This window comes from Balaenoptera acutorostrata, chromosome 7 (genome assembly GCF_949987535.1).
Source record: "Balaenoptera acutorostrata chromosome 7, mBalAcu1.1, whole genome shotgun sequence".
Classification (NCBI taxonomy): domain Eukaryota; kingdom Metazoa; phylum Chordata; class Mammalia; order Artiodactyla; family Balaenopteridae; genus Balaenoptera; species Balaenoptera acutorostrata.
In genome coordinates, this window is record NC_080070.1 from 62,928,111 (window position 1) to 62,947,464 (window position 19,354).

A 19,354-nucleotide genomic window follows, 5' to 3' on the forward strand; every position below is an offset into this window, starting at 1 on the left:
TAAAAAGTCCCTTGCTCATTTGGCTTCTTTTAAACAGTTCACCTCCTTGTTAACCTTTCTACCGGGGGGTGGGCAATTATATCTCTACCACAAGGCTGGATAAGGGCGCTGGGTGTGATGTCTCCCTCACATTCGGGTTCAATTACCTCCTGCATCTATGTCAGCACTAATTCTGTGTCAAAAGAAGTCACTTCTAAAGCTAAAACACAAATGCAATCATTTTGTGAGCACAAACCCCTCAATTACCTTCCAGGATTGATACTCACTGTCAGTCCTCCGTCTCCTCTTGGTCCTTGTAACCCCTACTTAGTGGAAGAAGAGTAACAGTCAATGTAGGTTGGAAGCAGTTACTGTGTACAATTACCATAAGATGTTAAAAATCACTTCCTGCCTGTTTTCCTTGGGGTCCGGGATCTCCAATGTCCCCTTTATCCCCTTTCTTTCCCACATTGCCCCGTTCTCCATGGTCTCCCTTTATAATACAATGAAAAGATAAGCTTAGAATGTGAATATTAACGCCAAATAAGAAGAACCCTAAAGTTTTATTTCTTTGCAACTGTGGTACCTCTTGAAGACCTGTGGTTCTTGTTGATATGAATATACTATATGAAAAAAATGGGGGGCATTTTATTTACATTCCCCCAGGAACCATAATCTAATTCATGATCAACTCGGGACCTCAAGGTGAGGAGACCATGAGATGCCATCCGATTAGCTCACTGCCTTTAGGAACTTCAACTGTTATACAGGTTAACACCTGAGTTATCTGGTGTCTTCTTCATGGTACGTTGTAAGGATTTATTCCTTATCAGCTGGCTTTTGAGTTTGAAGAAAATGAGATTTCATAAAGTGAACATGTTTGTAGTTCGGAAAAGAAATGCATAAGGATTCACTCTGAAATGGATTTTTTCCTCTGAGCTTTGTAAGGAGAAGAGTGTCAAGTGCATGAGAGCTCTTCCAGAGTTCAAGTTAAACTATTGAGATCCTAAACCTAAGCATTTCTCTTAGGTCCTGAAATACTTACCTTCCTGCCAGGGAGGCCATGGCCTGTCATGCCCTTTGGCCCTGGGAAGCCTTGAGGTCCTTGCTCCCCCTGCACTCAATATGTGAAAGGGATGCTCCTGTTAATTTCCCAAGATATTTCTCAGAATATACTTTCGGTCTGATATACATTTGCACTTTCAAAACTGCATTATAGCATTATCTAAATTTGGGGGGAAATACACATATACGTCAGATGGGCTCAATACTTTGCTAGTAAAAATTTAACTACTTATCTGGGGTAGAAGTGAGGGAGTTGGTTTATAGCATTTGTCTGTTTCTGTGGTGTAAATACTTCTGCCTTTGCCAATTTCAAACTGTGAACTTGACATCAACCGGTTCACAAGTAACAAGCAGCTGTTACTGATATTTCAGTCGTGATATTACTGGTAATTTTTATAATCTTTACATTTTCTATATTTTTGATATGTTGAAAGCATGTATTATCTTAATAATGGAGTACAAGAGGATTTAACAGCATCTCTCCCCAGTTAATGCCAAGGAGTGTTTATATAATTCACCGTACACTGTTTGCTCCATACCTGATCATTTGTAGCAACGTAAATCCATTTATCTAAATTCAATACCTCCTAAATTTGGAAAATAAAAATCTTTTCCTTTCAGTACTTGTTTTTAACTTTCCCCATCATATCTTAACATTATCTGCTGTTCCTGTACCCCCATCTTCAAAACCACACAGGTTTAAAAGGTTTTCATGATGTTGAACATGAAACAGGAATAATCACTAACAAGTATACAAAAGTCATAGCACTGATGATGCTTAGATCAGCAACCCCTACTTTAGATCATTATTAGCAATGAGTCTGTGGCGAAGGTTTGAAGGACCATGGGCTCCCGGGATTTGATTTGCTTACCTTTAGCATCTTTCTCAAAGGTATCCTGACCATGCCCACTAGAATCACTGGTATGCTCAATAAAAACCTCAGACCAACTTAATGAGAATCAAAGATGGAGGTAAGGGTATAATATGCATTTTGCCATAGGCTTGCGAAGGCTCGAGAGCCAAGGCTCCAGAAGGCAGAATGGGCTTTAGAAGGTCGCTCCTGGAAGGGGCCACAGAGGGTTGCTTGGAGACCATTGTAACTTCAAATATCAGCATTCCTGAGCCCCTTGTCGTAGCTCATTGGCTTTCAAGCTTTTTAAAAACAGAACCCTTTCTTTTTAAAAGTGTTATAGTGAAATATTTCAGGCACAAAATTTTATATGGAAAAAGACAAACACTGATATAACACCATATTAAAAAATTAAATAGTACAGATACCATTGAAATCCCCAATGTACCTAATCCCCTTCCCTGAAGGAGAGAGGAGACCTCTCTCTGAAATTGATATGCAACACTCATATCTACGTTTTTATGCTTTAACTACACATGTGTATATTCTAAAATAATGCACAATATTGATTTTTTATATTTAAACTTCAAATAATTGATACATTTATGCATCTAATTTGTATTTTAAATCTCAACACTATCTATTTGAAATTTAACTGTGTACATATATGTAGTTCTAGATTGTTAGTTTTCTCTGCTCTACAGCATTCCATTAAATAACTAGACTACATTATCCTAATGATGGGCATTTAGATTGTTTCCAGTATTTCCCTCTTACAAATAATGCTTCAGCAAATAGTCTTGCATATATCTTTGCACACATCCCTAGGAGAGAACTCTTTCATTGAAACAAATCTTATACAGTAGAGTACAAAATAAAATGAATATAAGTGGAGATTCTCTCGTTGGTAAATGAAGGGCTCAGTTCTTCCTGCATCCATCCCTATCCCCTAGCCGAGCTGGCTTGGCTAAACTCAGAAGCCCTTTTCATCTCTGTCATGTAGTATTTCTAAATGGACGGCAGGTAGGGGGGTATAGTTTTGCCTCCTCATTTCAACTCTAGAGGTCTCATAGCAAGTTCTTTACTGTGGTCAGATTGCAGAGAACTCATTTACTGAATGTCTTTTTCGCCCTGTCAACACTTGAGCCAAACACAACGGTCTAGCATAGAGGGCTCGTAGTGAGTATTTATGCAGTGATGTGCACAGATGTCTCAGGTCTATCCAAGGAGACTCTCCCCTGAAGAAGGAGTGCCCCTTAGGTGCTTAGTTGGTTAGAGGAGACAGGCCGGGATCATTGGTCTGCTTTATTCACTTTACAGAATAGTCCCCAGGAAACCTGGAGCCCCGGAAACTTGGATAGGGATTAGAGCCAGTTAAGTAAGCCCCAAACAGTAAAGCAACACTCTGATTCCAAGCTGGAGATTCAAACAGGACAAAGTAGAGGAGAAAAACCTGTTCTGTTTCTAAAGATTACACTGCCAACACAGGCGTAATGAAGAGGAATAGGTGGGAATATATGGATAACACAGCCCAACCTCATTACACTTACTGGAAAACATGCTCTACCAAGGGTGATCTGCAGCCTCATCTTGAATATGAAAGAGAAGGGTCTGTCTACATACAAACTAGCCTGTCATACAGATTAGGTGGCCAGCCCACAGAGTGAGATGAAGGACATTGGGAAGATTCCTGCCTGAGATGCTGCCATTCTCTGTTCTCATTAAAAAGAAAATTAAAAACAAAAATTACAAGGAAGGTAACCTCTGAAGAAAGATGTATCAGTAAATGACACTTCGGCATAAATTAGCTATCTCAGATTTTTTGTGGAGGGGAATAAGGACATCTTCATTCAACCAGGTCCCTGGTTGAAAGGTGGTTTTGGATTGTCAAGGCTATGCCTGAGAGCACGGGTACCTGAGTTGCGGGCTCAGGAGGGTTCCTAGCCAGGTGTAGGGGTGATTAAAGGTTATTGGGAGAAATCTGTAGCTGGCTTTGTTCCAACCCCAAAGGACAGAATAGTGTGAAAAACAAAGGGGCTGGGAGTATGGCGTGATGGTGAATTATCACTGGGGATTATATATTTAGAAAAAGTGGGTTCAGAAAGAACTTGATACCTTTCTGACAATTATTCAGAATAATTATTTATTTTACAACCTTTTAGATTCCCACAGCAGCTAATCTAGAGCATGTTCAATAAATGTTTATGACTGACTAGCTGCTTTTGAGAAATGACACAATTTTCTTGCGAAGTTAAAAGCTACTGTGGCGGGCTTCCCTGGTGGCGCAGTGGTTGAGAGTCTGCCTGCCAATGCAGGGGACACGGGTTCGAGCCCTGGTCTGGGAAGATCCCACATGCTGCGGGGCAACTAGGCCCGTGAGCCGCAACTACTGAGCCTGCGCGTCTGGAGCCTGCGCTCCGCAACAAGAGAGGCCGTGATAGTGAGAGGCCCGCGCACCGCGATGAAGAGTGGCCCCTGCTTGCCGCAACTCGAGAAAGCCCTCACACAGAAACGAAGACCCAACACAGCCAAAAAAAAAAATAATAATTAATTAATTAATTAATTTAAAAAAATTATGGAAAAAAAAAAAGCTACTGTGGCTTCATTGCCATGCCTTGGGGTGGGGTGGGGGGGAAGCCTCAGAATAGCCAATTATCATGTTAGAATCAGCTCCATGTTCAGGAATTTATTCTGCATTACTTCATAATATAGACATTTATATATAATTGTTAACATTGTACTTATTCCAGGCAGCTGGGTTTCCCTATAATAAGGGCTTTTTTTTTTTTCTTTTTAATCACCAGTTTCCCTTCAAAATACTTGAAGGCTTCTTAAACGTTCAGAGTCGACTATCTGGCTGAAAGCCTTTAGCAAGTAAGTCCATGCCTTGGCTTGGCAGAGGTGAATACTATCCAATCAGATTTTTTTTTCCTTACAAGTCTCAGGAAAATGATAGGCAGTGATTTCAGGATGGGTCAGAAGCCACTGCACAAAAGAACCTGTCTATCTGAAGATATATAATTAAGTCCACATTTCAAACCCAGCTTCTTAACCACTATATCTCAGTCTTAGATCTTTTCTGCTAAAGTTGTGATCATTTTAATTTTGCAGATGATTGCTTATTCTCTGGGAGAGAGAGTTCTAAGGATAATGCACAACTACCTGAATATTTTAATAGATGTGTGTGGCGTGCATATTACCGGTATGTCAGGAAACAACAGTGTTTCTTTCCAAATGTTTTCTGAGTAAGGTGCTATAAGGAAAAAAATCCAATTCATAGATGAGCCAAAAAATATAAAGTGGATGTCTGGCTTCTTCTTAGGATGTAGAAAACTAGGCTGCTTTTATTCTTAAAACCTCACCAAAGTTGCTGACTCATCTACGAAATCGCAACTTTCCTTGAATCTACCATAGAGCTGTGGTTGCAGCGCCACCAGCTTACACAAAATCTAAGGAAACACAGGCTCCCCCGAGGAGAGACAGGACGTGGGCGCTTACCTGCTGGAGATGACAGATGAAGCTAATAAGAAGAATTCAGCTAAAATTCTTAACACATTGCTGAGTGTGGGCTAGTTGGAGACAAAACTCCTGGGAGCTCCAGGCACAAGGCAAATTCATACCCACCCACCCAGTCTCTTCTGGGACCTCACCAGTGCTCAAGAGAGAGACTGGGGACAGGGCAAGTCCCAAAGTTTCCCTAGTGGGGCAGACCTAGGGGAGGGAGGCAGCAGCCCCCCAGGGGAAGGCCCGAAGCCCCCATGGGACAAAAATCAAAACAGCTAGGGGAAGTGAAGCAAGCCTTTAGGGCACAGATGACGATCCATGGCAGCTGAGGGAAGGAAACAGACTAAAGCCTGCAGGAATGAATCCTGGGGCCCGGACCTTTAGACACTAAAGGTCCTCTCTCTATGGCCCTCAGAGCAGAGTCTTTTTTTTTTTTAATTTTAATTTTAAATTTTTTAAATTAATTAATTAATTTATGGCTGCGTTGGGTCTTCGTTTCTGTTGCGGCAAGTGGGGCCACTCTTCATCGCGGTGCGCGGGCCTCTCACTATCGCAGCCTCTCTTGTTGCGGAGCACAGGCTCCAGACGCGCAGGCTCAGTAATTGTGGCTCACGGGCCCAGTTGCTCCGCGGCATGTGGAATCTTCCCAGACCAGGGCTCGAAGCCGTGTCCCCTGCATTGGCAGGCAGATTCTCAACCACTGAGCCACCAGGGAAGCCCAGAGTCTTTTTTAATAACCCAAGAACTGTCAGCCATGTATGGCAAGGGTTTTCAAAACAGCTCCCATGGAAATTTCCATGAGCTGGACCAAGATGCTACTAACATTAATATTGATGACTACATTCATTTCCTATTGCCCCTATAATGAATGACCACAAATTGAGTGGCTTAAAACAACATAAATTTGTTCTCAGACAGTTCTGGAAGTTAGAAGTCCAGATCAGTTTCACTAGGCTAAAGTCAAGGTGTTGGTAAGGCTGGTTTCCCCTGGACACTCTGAGGGGAGCAGCTGTTTCCCCTGATTTCCTCAGCTTCCAGGGGTCACCTGCGTTCTTTAGCTGGTGGCCTCTTCCTCCATCTTCCTCCCCTTCATCACCTCTGATTCCATCATCACATCGCCTCTTCCACAGTCTCTTCTCCCTCTGTCTCCCCCTTATAAGGACACGCATGATTAAATGTAGGGCCTACAAATAATCCAGGATAATCGTCCCATCTCAAAATACCTAACTTAATCACATCTGAAACCTTCCTTCTGCCATGTAAGGTAATATTCACAAATTCTAAGGATTAGGGCGTGAACATTTTTAGGGGCCATTATTCAGCTTACCACAGTGACTTTTTCCATATTCGTGCAAAAAGAAAGTTAATTATTATAATTTTTTTTGTAATTTACCTTAATGTACTTCAGTTTAAACAGTACCATGAATGTGTGTATGTGCAAGTTAATTTACACTCTAGGGGTGCTGAGTTAACACTTGAAATACTGTAATCAGTAGTCCACGCTTCAAAGACAGGTGACTCGACTCTTGCTATCTGAATTTGCTCCACAAGGATGATAGAAACAGTTTATCCCTGGGGGGAAAAAGGGGTGATCAAGACGTGTGGTAGCTGGAAGTGTTGTACAGGCCCTTTCCTCTTTCGTAAATCGGGTATAATAGCCAGGTGGGCCCACACCCCCATGAATGCTTCTGGTAGAGTACCCTAAATTCTAGAACTCGTTCAGAACAGGTATCTCTTACCCTCATCCCATAATAAAGAATCCCGTCACCTGATCTGATTAAGAGGTTAGTCGGTTCCATCATAAGAACATTGTTGTCGTTGCCTCAGAGTGACCATTTTAGACAAAGTACTTGTTAAAGTACTTAAAGAGACAGAATGGAATTTGGACCCAGTTTTCAGTACATGTTTTTGTGCCTACTTGTTAATAAGTAGCTGAACATAGGGTAGAATTCTGTCTGAAACTTGCTTTAATTGAAGCATGGCACCTAACAGGAAGTTTGTCTAGGAGAAGGCAGGTCACTCCTGCTGACTTCTAATCTTCAGAGACTACCGAAGGTCACTGAGAAGAATCTGACAAATTGTGAATGTCCACACTGGCCTAGTTCAGCTCACAACAGTCATAACCAAATGTGCTCAATTGGGCCGTATTTTCCCCCAGTCATTTTTCTTAAACTTTTAGTCCCTATTTCCATTTTTCTGTTTATAACTACCAGCAGATGATAAAGTAATTGAACAAGTAGCAACATGAATATTTGCAAATAATTTCAGCAAAAGCCAAGCCACTTCACGGGACTCTTTGTTTCATGGACACGTGTGCTCGCTGTTAGGATTTTCTATCCCACTCACAGAATTTAGTCCTGTTTTCCAGTAATAAAATGGTTCTTAGCATAAAATCTAGGATTAAATACATTGATAGGTCACAGTGCAAAGAGCATCATAGCTTCGAGGGGTTTTATCAGCTGGATTCAGTTGCATAAATTGACTTATCCTGCCCTCCTGCCTAAATAGCCTTCTGTAAAACCTGCCAAATTTCATGCATATCTTGCATGGCATTTGAATACACTTGACCACAGATGATAAATACAAAATGACAAGGTCGGCTTTATGGCAGTTCCTCGGCTAGAGAGAGGGGACTCTCTGGGTGCTCCCTTTGCTGGCCCATCTGCATGGTGCAGCCTCCTGGTTTCCCGCCTGGGTTTCTCGTGGTTGGTTTGTGTCATTGTCGGTTTGTGTTTTAGAACTCCGGTGTCTCTCACGGTGCTCTCTGTGCCCTCCAGGTAGATGTTTGCCTTGAACCCTTATTCCTGTCCACATCCATGGTGACCCTCTGGGGATAACCCCCAATTCTCTAACCCCCAGTCTTACCCCAGTCTCTAAGCTCCAGGCGTGATGTTATATCTGCTCTCTTTCCTCCTGCTGGCCATTTCGGAACCAAAACTATCAAATACAGAAACTCTCCTTCGCCACATCTGCCTTTCTTCCTGGCTTTCCCTCTTTCACTCACCTCGCAGTCTTCCAGGCTTGGGATTCTCTTTGTGTTCTGACCTTATCTGTGCTCCCGGAACATCCCATCTGTGGGCAAGTCCCAGCCCACCAAACGCGTCTGAGGAGTCTTCCCTGACTCGCCCTCCCCCGAGTCAAGAGTAATTCCCCCAGATCTACCCACCGCTCTCCTGTAGCCTGTCTCAGAACAGGTTTGGATGCTCGCATCCTTTCTGCCCTGCTTATCTTTTTTTTTTTTTTTTAATTAATAGCTACTTTATTTATTTATTTATTTATGGCTGTGTTGGGTCTTGGTTTCGTGCGAGGGCTTTCTCGAGTTGCAGCAAGCGGGGGCCACTCTTCACTGCGGTGCGGGGGCCGCTCACCATCGCGGCCCCTCCCGCTGCGGGGCACAGGCTCCAGATGCGCAGGCTCAGTAGTTGTGGCTCACGGGCCTAGTCGCTCCGAGGCATGTGGGATCCTCCCAGACCAGGGCCCGAACCCGTGTCCCCTGCATTAGCAGGCAGACTCTCAACCACTGCGCCACCAGGGAAGCCCCTGCCCTGCTTATCTTAAACTCCCCAAATTGAAGCACATCATCTTATTTATCTTCCCACCCTCTGAGGTACGAATTCCAGGGCCCTGCATATCGCCCTGAGCTAGAGGCAGTGGATGTGGAGGCAGGCCATCTCTTTGGTAGAAGTTGCCTAGAGACCATGCATCCTAATCTCTTGTCTTGTTGAGCCTCACAAACCTCCATGGGTACCTCGGTAAATTTCCTGATGAGCATTTGGGATCCATGTGGAAAAGAGATAACGAAATAGAGATGCATGGAAAAGTGCCAGCAGAGATTTCCTGATGTGGGTCAACCAAAGGAGGTACTGGGTTGGCCAAAAAGTTCACTCAGGCTTTCCATAAGATGGTACCGAAAACCCGAATGAACTTTTGGGCCAACCCATTATTTATAAGCAGGTCGACTTTATTAGTATCTCCTGTGGCAGTAGCCCGGGAGACAGTTGAACAAAGCAGGTGAGGAGTTGGCCACGAGTGAGAAAACCACAGTGACGCATTGAAGAAGGCTTCTGCTGACTGCACAGGCCGCTGCAGCCAGGCTGCGAGGCTGCCGGCACGGTGGGAATGCTGGCCTGTGCGGCCACAGCTGCTACCCACAGCTGCAGGGCATGGAGCCTCCTGCTTCCGGGCCTCCTGGCCCAGCGTTCAGTCCCTGTGTATAAGTTTGCTGAATGAAAGGATTCCAGGAAATGGTATATGCTGTCAGGTTACTCTTCTCTTTTCCATATATCCCTTCATTAACACACAAGAATTGACCCAGAAGCAGCAGTGTGCTGATTTAATACTGAGATAGGCTGAATAATGGCCACCAAAGCTATGCAGGGCCTAATGCCTGAAACCTGTGAATGTTATCTTAGGGGAGAAAAGGTTTTGGCAGACGTGATTAAGTTAAGGATCTCGGGTGGGGAGATTATCTTGAAGTATCTGGGTGGGTCCTAAGTGCAGTCGCAAATAGTCTTACAAAAGAGACGCAGAGAGAGACTTAGTTGGCAGAAGAGAAGAAGGTCTGGTGATTGAAACAGCAAAACAGAGGCGGAGAGAGATGTAAACCACTGGCTTTGAAGATAGAGGAAGGGGCCATAAACCAAGGAATACAAAGAATGTGGCTCTAGACTCTGGTAAAGCCAAGGAAATAGAATCCACCCCCCACCCCCAGTTTCTGGACTCCCTGTCAACACCTTGACTGTAGCCCCATAAGATTCATTTTAGACTTCTGAGCTCCAGCACTGAAAAAGAATAAATTGGTATTGTATTAAATCACTGATTTTGTAGTAGTTTGTTACAGCAGCCATAGGAAACTATCACAGATATGAATGTTATGGTTCCTCCCACCTTTAGCAGATCAGATCACAACACAGAGCATTTTGCATTAAATTACCAAGAAATAGTTTGGCTCAGAAATCATTTGTATTTCAAGTTGTCAGAAGGTGAAAATTCAAACATTAAAATGAGGAGGCTGTGAGCTGTGCCCAGGGTGGCTTTGGATTTTGCAGGCAAAGACAGTTCTCTGAGAAGTGATGCTCTTCTAGGGCTTTTCTCCCTCCAGGAGAGAAAGCAATGCTGAAAAATATTTCGCACCAAAAGGAAGTCAATGTACGACTTTGCCTTTGCAGCATAGTTGGAAATGGGCAGAAGGCTACGAGTCACTAAGGATGATGGTTCAGATTCAACAAGTCCATCCCTTCTAAACTTGCCCTGACTCAGATGCACATCACCTGTGGACTAAACTGTTACAATAGCTTCTTAATCCGTGTCTTTACTTCTGCTCCTATGCCTCTATACCAGAGATTCTCAACTGTGGGGCAGGAGGAGGAGATGCTACAGGAGACCCAAAGGATGCAAGGGGAGGAGTATATTTCCAACTACACAATCCACCTCCTACCCTCACACCACTACCTAAAAAGGGAACAGTGAGAATAGTTGCTGATGGAGTGTTATGGACATGTGAATGGTATGGAGGCAAAAGAATGAGAAGCATTGTTCCAAACTAAATAACAAGTATACTAAAACATTCAACTGGCTGTGTCACACCTGTTCTTAAAACTCTTCCAGGTTATACACCCAAGAGAAATGAAAACATAAAAATGTGCCCACGGATGTTCATAACAGAATTATTTACTACAGCCAAAAAGTGGAAACAACACAAATGTTCATCAGAGGACAAATGGATAAACAAAATGTGGTATATCCATACAATGCAGTATTATTTGGCCATAAAAAGGAAGTTCTGATACAACATGGATGACCCTTGAAAACATTATGCTAAATGAAAGAAGCCAGCCACAAAAGACCACATGTTATGTGATTCCATTTATGTGAAATGTCTATAATAGGCAAATCCATGGAGACAGAAAGTAGATTAGTGGTCGCCTGGGACTAGAGGTTTAGTGGGAAGGGAATGGAGAGTGACGACTATGAGGTACGGGCTTTCTTTGGCGGATGGTGATAACGTCCTAAAATCAGGTTGCATTGCTAGTTGCACAATTCTGTGAAAATCCTAAAAATCATTGAATTGTATACTTGAAACAAGTGACTTGCATGGCATGTGAATTATATCACCATAAAAGTGAGCTTTTAAAATAAACCCTTCCAGGCCTTTCTATCATCAGAGCAGTGGTTCTCAACGTTTGGTGTACATCAGAAATATCTGTAGAGCTGGTTAACACAAGGACTACTGGGATCTACCCTCAGAGTTACCACTTCATTAGGTCTAGGTGGGGCCCAAGAACTTGCACGTCTAACAGGTTCCTGGGTGATGCTGATAGAGCTGGTCGGCGGCCGTGCTTTGAGAATCACTGATTGATAGACTCCAACTCAAGTTCTTCGCTCAGCCGTGAAGGTTCTTCACAGTCTGGCTTCCCCTGTTTTGTAGCCTATTTCTCTGCAGGCTTTATCTCATCTTAACCTTAACTCATATAGATCTATTTCTGGTTCCCCCATACTTTTTGGCCATATACTGGGTGTCATTTTACCCCTAGTGTCTAGCCCAGTGCCTGGCACAAAGCAGATATTCAGTTAATGTTTCTGGACCATTGATTGGGCCCAGATCACCCCAGCACCCTAACATCTCACACAAACAGGTAACTACTTCCTCCTAAAAGCTGGTGCTACTGCCTGTCCAAATCCCCTGGGATTGGGGCCATAAAGAAAAAGGAATGGAAAAGCCAAACAGTCTTCATGAGGCATAAACCTAGAAATTCCAAATTTATCAAAATATATAAGCCATGCTTCCTTGAACAGACAGCCAAAGGGAAGATGCTAGTTAGATTTACCTAACTTCACTATGCACAGCCTTCAGAAACATCAAGAGGAAATGTAGGGTGAGAGTCTTTTCTGTTAAGTGAACAGAGGAGTACAGCAGGCAGCTTTATACATAAGCAGAAGGGAGCAGTTCCAGCTGTCACAATGAATGTCTCTTAACTGTCACACTTTTAGGTGTGAAGCCTGGTTAAAAAAAAATGATCTTTATATCATCACCATATGATTCTGGGGAAAGGGAAATGCGTTTAGACTATGCATTACATGTTTAATTATATAGAAAAGAATATACCAATGTGACATTAAGCCAGGACCTTCCTTAGGCCTAAGTTATTTCCCATCAGTAGGTTTGGTGAGACCCATTAACTTGTGTGGTGCACCCAAAAAAAAAGACCCAGGGGTGGATTACACCCACACTTCATCCCATGATCTCCAGCCACACCGCTGACCTCCAACCCACTGAAAACAGAGCGCCTGCTATGCCAGCACCCTTCCACATCAGGCCCCTGGCCTCCCTGACACTTAAATTGCTGCCCCTCCCACTGAGAAATTCTGGAGGTATGGTTGACACTGGCACTGAAAAGCCATCATGGACATAGACTGCTTTTAAATGCTGGTAGTTGAGATGTGTGTTACAGGACACATGCCTCTTTATTGTTCTCCTAGTTCTATTGCCTATCAGGATGATAGCTACTGAAAGACAGTAGCATTCTATAAGCTGGTTATTCTTTACCAGGAATAAAAAGCACAGAAAGGATTAACAGCTAATTGCCCTCTTAGAGTATTTCTTTCACCAGAGGATTCACAATACTAGCTCATCTATGTGTCTGTTTCTGGATATCCTATGGGGATTAAAGGAGTAATATTTATAAAGTCCTATGAATTCTTTAAACAAGAGTATTATAGGTTTATTTCACTTAGCATAATGTTCCCCAGGTTGATCCTCATTGTCACATATGGCAGAATTTCCTTCTTCTGTGAGGGCGGTGAATAAGAATCTAATAGATGTTTATACCACATCTTCTTAATTCATTCATCCCTCAATGGGTATTTAGGTTGTTTCCATATCTTGGCTATTGTGAGTAGTGCTGCAGTGAACATAGGAGGGCTAAGTGAAAGAAGCCAGTCACAGAAGAACTAATACTGCGTGATTGTACTTACATGAGATAACTAAAATAGTCAGGGCTTCCCTGGTGGCGCAGTGGTTGAGAATCTGCCTGCCAATGCAGGGGACACGGGTTCGAGCCCTGGTCTGGGAAGATCCCACATGCCGCGGAGCAACTAAGCCCGTGCGCCACAACTACTGAGCATGCGCGTCTGGAGCCTGTGCCCCGCAACGGGAGGGGCCGCGATAGTGAGAGGCCCGCGCACCGCGATGAAGAGCGGTCCCTGCACCGCGATGAAGAGTGGCCCCCACTTGCCGTAACTAGAGAAAGCCCTCGCAAGAACTGAAGACCCAACACAGCCAAAAATAAAGAAATAAATAAATAAAGTAGCTATAAAAAAAAAAAAAATTTAAAAAAAAATAAAAAATAAAAAATAAAATAGTCAAACTCACAGAAGCAGAGTAGAATGGTAGTTGCCAGGGGCTCAGGGGAGGGGGAAATGAGGAGACAACGGGTATAAAGTCTCAGTTATGCAAGATGAATGAGTCCTAGAGATCTGTCATAAGCATAATGCCTAGAGCTAACAATACTGTGTTGTACACTTAAAAGTTTGAGTAGATCTCATGTTAAGTGTACTCACAATAAAAAAAATTAAAAACTGAAATAGCTGAAAATAATGATTTGTTTTTAAAAATGGAAATGATAAATATATCCAAGTCTGTTTTTTAAGAAAATAAAGAAAATTACGTTAATTTTAAAAAGTTGAAAAAATAAAAGTACAATGGAGGCTTATGGTTAATACTTCCTATAGGCTGTCCTCAACCCCATTCATTTATATGCCCTGTTTTCCTTTCTCATTGCTTTCAACTTAGCATGGTAGTAACTATTCCTGGCAATTCAGATGCAAGTTTCAGAGGGGCAGAACTACTCATATATGGAAATTTTTCTCTTGATTTTTCCCTGTAAAACTCTTCTAGACTGTTTTCGTAAGCTGCTTAATGACAACCTAAGAGTTGTCCTTGCTATACCACGGAACACACAGATGTGGGTGGCATATCTGAGGCCAAGAAACAAAATGAAATATTGTGAAAACAAAGTCCCAGTCTCCTATAAAAACATATCTTTTAAGAAAATTCTGTTATTAACAAAGTTAACTTTAGGCTTTAATTGCATCATGCTTGCTTCAAGGCTAAAGCAAGAAAACACTTGAGTTAACATTTAACAGTAAAAGAGACAAATATGGTAAAATGAAATTATATTCACAAATTTTTATAAGCCTAGACTCATGCTCACAGTGAAGTTGAAAACCACATCAAGGGATTAGCAGCAGCAGAAAAATTCACAGGTAGGCAGGTTTCAGTCCAACATAAAGAAGAAAGGTCTACCAATTATAGCTATAGAAAAAGCCTTTCAAAATATAGTGAAATGGAAATATTTAATACCAGTACAAGTATGGGAAAATACAAGAATGTTCTCAAGGGAAACATATAAATAAATTATGTTACACCCACATATTGGACTACTATGTAGCTGTTAAAAAATATAGTAAATCTTTATGTATTGATTTGAAGGGCCATGCTTGCTCTAGTAACTGAGGTGCGGGAGCGGGTAGGGTGAGCGAGTTGGGGAAATTATGTATAGAATGAGTTTTAAAGGTTGCTGTGCTGTATATGTGTGTGTTTTTGCAATCTAGTTGAAAATGTGGAAGCTACACCCCCAAACTGCAAACAGAGGCAAGCTTTACAGGGTAGGACTGAAGGGGAAAGAGGGAGACTTTCACAACTTTGACTGATTATGAGGTCTTTGGATTTGATACAAGGATGCATAGTTTTCATTTTAAAAGGTAACAAAGCTTTTCGAATTTGTTACAAGGTCATTGGAAAACATACAAGAAAGGAAAAAAGCTTCTTCTACTCCCTAGCATGTCCAGAGTCTGGATGCCCAGATGCCCTTGAGAATGCTGTAGAACAGATTCTTGTGATGGATGGGAGGAGGATGAGAAGCCCTTCTAATTCAGAAGATCAAGGGCATGCCTCGAGCAACTACTTTCTCTTTGGCATCATGAATATTTCCTTGTTCACTAGGTTCTTCCCATCAGCATACAACATACCATAATATCTCCCACCTTTAAAAAAACTGCCTTAATCACACACTTCACTCCCTCTATCAGTCTATTTCTATGTTTCCCTTTTCAAAAGTGTTGCCTGTATGTTCTATCTTCACTTCCTTTCTCACCATTATCTCTTTTTAAAACATTTTATTTTAAAATAATTTCAAACTTACAGAAAAATTGCAATAATCATACAAATATTTCCCATATTTTTTTCGCCCAGATTCGTCAATTGGTAAGATTTTCCCCCTGTATTTTATTCTCTCTCTCTCATCTCTCTCTCTCTCTCTGTATGCATGAATACATGTGTGTGTGTGTGTGTGTTACACACACAGTTCTTGTCAAGATCACCAGTGACTTCCATGTTGTCAAATCTAATGATCACTTTTCAGCTCTCATCCAATCAGCAGCACCAAAAGTAGTTGACAATGCTCTCCTTCTTGAAACACTTCACCTGGCTTCCAGGATCCACCTCCTCTTGGTTCTCTACCTACTGGCTACTACTTCTCAGTCTCCCCTGCTGAGTCCTTTTCATTATAAAAACCTCCTTTTGCTGAAGGGCCCAGGGCCCACTTCTCTTTTCAATGTGCATTCACTCCCCACATGTACTCATCCACTCTCAAGACATTAAATATTATCTATATACTGTTAAATCAAATGTATATCTCCTGTATTGATCTCTCCTCCAAACTCTAGATTTCTATCCCCAAATACCTACTTAAAAGCTCTGATGGAGGTTTAGCTTTTCATGTCCAGATCAAAATTTCATACTATGTGAGCTATTTTTTCCATACCTATCCATCCCCATTTTCCTATAGTCTCTCCCATCTCAGAAAGTGGCAACTCCGTCCTTTCAGTTGTTCCGGCCCAAAATCTTAGTCATCCTTGACTCCTTTAAATTACATCCCACATCCAATCCAGAATCCAATTTACCAATTCCAGTGGTGGAATCCTTTACCATTTCCACCACTAGCACCCCGGGCTAAAGCAGCACCATCTCTTACCTGCACTTTGGCAATATCTTCCTATCCCAACTTTTAATTTGTCTTTGTACCCGCACAGTCTACTTCCCACATGCTGCCAGAACATGATTTATATCAGGTTACTCCTCTATGCAGAGCTCTCCACTGGCTTCTCATCACACCTCATGACTCACTGCACTCCAGTCATCCTGTCCCTGATGTTCTTTGAGTATGCCAGGCATAGGTTCTTATCCCAAACCCCTAAGTAAGAATGCTTAAAATTCCTTCTACCCACTGCCTGAGCTTCTATCCCATTTTTCAACATGCAGCATGGAATGTCAAGGGCTAGGGATGCAGAGTGAAGAAGGACGAAGAGCATAGCCAAGAAGGGAGTGTTTTGACAAAAGAAGCAAAAGCAGGTGGTAAAGGGATTCTCCCAGTCGGAGAAGTGTTGCCCTGAGTCTTTTGTCCCTTTAATTCATACTTTAGAATCTACTATCAGTACAGCTGACAACTCTGGGAAACTGTTTTCCACATTGGCTGCCGTTATTAGGATTGAGTTGCAGTTCATGATTTCACCAGCAAAGTAACCAGGGTTAAACTTGAGGACATTTTGCTTCTTGTTGTCAAGGCTGTTTGCAATGCCACTATCTTATGCAATGAGAAGTGGTAAATTATAAGTACAGGTATTCTATGGCTCAGGAAAAATGGGCTCTCCTTGAGGTGTGAAATATGCTTCAGTCTCCCTAGTTCCCAGATCCATCTCCTATAGAAATCTTTAACCCAATACTTTCAACACAAACACATTTCGCTACTTAGATGGCATGTGAGAGAATGTATGTAGCGGATGTCTCAGACTGAAGGAAATGTGCCTTATAAAGAGGTTTATAGAATCAGACTCTGTAGACTTGTAGTTTTCACTGTGGGTGAAATAAATATCAAGTCAAAATATTAAAGAAAGTCATCTTATCCTTTATAAGATAAAAAGCCCACAGACCCAATCCACTGGTCCCTATTTTCTTCTCCACTGCATGTTTTGATCTTTTTTTAAATTACACAAAGTTTCTTTTTGGTAGATCTCCATGCATAGGTGTTTTATTTAGCCTCACAGTCACTTCTGTCCCCTGCACTTAGCTCAGTGCCCAGCACATGGTAGATGCTGACTAATATTTATTGAGTGAATGCTCTGGAAATAGGCAAGATGATAAATATTGAGCAAGGCTATAGACAGGACTCATTTTTTATTAGATACCTAATATGCACCAGGCATTTTTTGGGTGCTCAGGATACCAAAATACAAAAGACACAAGACATTTGCCATCTTACATAGCCCACAGTCTTGTGGTAGGATAAGAAAACAAGCACCTATGATAGAATGTGAGAAGTGCTATCATGGGGGTTATCCAGTGGACCATGGAAACACAAAGGGAACACAGAATTAAGAGGAGAGGGAGGGGGAATTCCCTAATGGTCCAGTGGCTGGGACTCCACGCTTCCACTGTAGGGGGCAAGGGTTCAATCCCTGGTCAGGGAACTAAGATCCCACAAGCTGCGTGGTGTGGACAAAAAAACAAAACAAAACAAAACAAAAAAACAGGGAGGACTTCTGGAGGAAGTGCTACCTAATATGTACCTGACATAAGAGTAAGAGTGAGCCTGCTGAAGTGGGGGGTAAAAGGATCTCCCCAAGTAAAGGGAACAGTACATGCAAAAGACCTGGGGCCAGGGAACACAGCTTTCACAGAGAACTGAAAGGCTTTTGGTATGACTAGATCTTTGGGAGCTAAGATGTTAAGAAGACTTAAGATTGGGTGCCTGGATCATACAGAGTCTTGCTAATTTCTGAAGCTGATCTCTTTGGGTATGTGTTTAAAAACACTTTAGATTTATTTTCCTGTTATATAAATAAATAAAGGTTTTAAAAATTATAAACTGTCAATAGATTTTGGATAATATATTCACATCCACATATTTACCATGGATGAGGGTTTAGTTTATTAAAAAGTACATTCCAGATATTTTCTAATGGCCAATAGAAGACAGATACCTCTTTTACTGGACTTTGGCAGGGAAGTCAGGTAACAGCAAGTGTTACTTCGGTCACATATATGTTATAAACCTCACAATTTCACCTATAATGTCTCAGCATGTAATTATCATACACTGAAGAGAGAGAGAAAGGAAGCAAAGAGATAAAGGCAAAAGCAGAGAGGAAAATTCCACCTTTGTTCTCTCCAAATGCATAATGAAAACATGTATCTAGGGTTAGAATGCTTTATTTTTGTACCACAATCCAGATATAATGTATAGTTCAGTATGATTCAATAGCTCAAAATTCAGTTGGTAGATTTGCAGTCAGATTTACATATCTGGCATCAATTTTGTCAGATTGTTTCCTATTACACGTTTCTGTCTTCAGACACAGGCCACTAGATATAAATTCTTTCCTAGGGAATTAAATGTACGTAACTAGATTATAAAACTTAGATTTTCAAACACCATTTATAATTGCCTGGATTCCTAAATAGCCTCCTTAGTCCAATCCTGGTCCTGGTCGTACTACATCTATTCTCAGCCCAGCAGTCACCATTATTCTTTCTAAAAGTCAGTCAGACCATATCACGCTGTTGGTCAAAACCTAGAAAATAGCTCCTCACTTCATTCTGAGTAAAAGCCAAAGTCCTTCCAAGGGCCTATGTGGCTATACATGATCAGGCCCTCCTCCAACTTCATTGCTATTACCTCTTAGACCTCATCTCCAGACACATAAATCTCTTTGCTCTTCTTTAAACATGCCAGGCGCCCTCCTGCTACCACAGGGCCTTTGCACAAGCTCTTCTCTCTGCCTGGGATGTGCTTCTCTCAGAAATCCACAAGGCTCCCTCCCTCACCTTCTTCAGGTCTCTGCTCAAATGTTATCTTCTTATGAGGCCATACACTTAAAACTTCATCATAGCCCTCTAT

At 42.0% G+C, this 19,354-nt stretch overlaps 2 protein-coding genes across 3 annotated transcripts in view; one reads left to right on the top strand and one right to left on the bottom strand.

Annotated features, from left to right (window-relative positions):
• The window catches only part of MIOS (meiosis regulator for oocyte development), a 237,064-nt gene that overhangs the window by 45,741 nt on the left and 171,969 nt on the right, over positions 1 to 19,354 (top strand). The gene's annotated exons all lie outside the window — the stretch shown is intronic.
• COL28A1 (collagen type XXVIII alpha 1 chain) overlaps positions 1 to 19,354 on the bottom strand; it is a 151,406-nt gene that overhangs the window by 22,559 nt on the left and 109,493 nt on the right. Inside the window, 3 exon segments of the mRNA XM_028164369.2 lie at positions 267 to 302; positions 392 to 472; positions 1,025 to 1,093. Coding sequence (XP_028020170.2) covers positions 267 to 302; positions 392 to 472; positions 1,025 to 1,093 — 186 coding nt within the window.